The sequence below is a fragment of the Arachis ipaensis genome, chromosome B03 (assembly GCF_000816755.2).
Source record: "Arachis ipaensis cultivar K30076 chromosome B03, Araip1.1, whole genome shotgun sequence".
NCBI lineage: Eukaryota > Viridiplantae > Streptophyta > Magnoliopsida > Fabales > Fabaceae > Arachis > Arachis ipaensis.
The window spans coordinates 49,352,681-49,353,573 of record NC_029787.2 but is presented as its reverse complement, the minus strand read 5'-3'; the positions used below and the strand labels follow the sequence as shown (position 1 = coordinate 49,353,573).

Below are 893 nucleotides of genomic sequence, written 5' to 3'. Positions count from 1 at the left end.
AATATTATAATTAAATAATTATAAAAAAAATTATTTCTTTTTGTAATAGATTTTTTAAAATTTGGTTTATATTAAATTAACTATTTTTTTGAATTTGATACATTATGGTACGTCCACAACAAGTGTTTGAAAAGGCTGAAACAGTTTTGCAGATGATGTGATAGAAGCATCAGATGGAAGTATATATTTCAGTGATGCTAGCAAAAAGTATGGTTTGCAACATGTGCATCTGGATTTGCTAGAGGCAAGACCACATGGACAACTTCTAAAGTACAATCCAACTTCAAATAATGTTGATATTGTCTTGGACAAGCTGTACTTTGCCAATGGAGTTGCACTCTCCAAAGATGAAGATTATCTTCTTCTGTCTGAAACCTGGAAGTAAGTAATTTCTTACGTATATGTTTTTTTTTTATTTGCATTTTGCTGATAATATCCTGAATCAATTCTCATTTAACTTTTGATTAAATATTTTAATTTTTAATAAATTTTAATTATTAAATTAATTATTAAATTTTTTTATTATGTTACACAAATTAATTCTATATCAATTAATTTCAATGGTTATTTAATAAAAATTTAATTTTGATATACTTTGTAAAGTAATTTTACATATATATCCTATTAAATAACGACACATCAACAAAAATAACTATCTTTTATATTTACTGCATGAACGTTCATCCAAAAGAACGAATGCGATTAGACAACTGTGTAAAACATTTTATACTGTCAGTTTATTAAAATTAAGCTCATAATAAACATATAAAGTTTCAAAAAAATTTAAAATTTTCATATTAATCTCTATTTAAAAGAACAATATGATGTGATAATTAATTTATTTATAAATAAAATTATAGATATTAATTTAATCGTTAAAATTTCTATTCTAA

The 893-nt window shown here is 22.6% G+C and overlaps 1 protein-coding gene across 2 annotated transcripts in view; it reads left to right on the top strand.

Annotated features, from left to right (window-relative positions):
- LOC107630448 (protein STRICTOSIDINE SYNTHASE-LIKE 4) overlaps positions 1–893 on the top strand; it is a 31,293-nt gene that overhangs the window by 3,494 nt on the left and 26,906 nt on the right. For both annotated transcript variants that reach the window (XM_021118898.1, XM_016333577.2), the window contains exon 4: positions 145–381. In XM_021118898.1, coding sequence (XP_020974557.1) covers positions 145–381 — 237 coding nt within the window. The remainder of the gene's footprint in view (positions 1–144; positions 382–893) is intronic.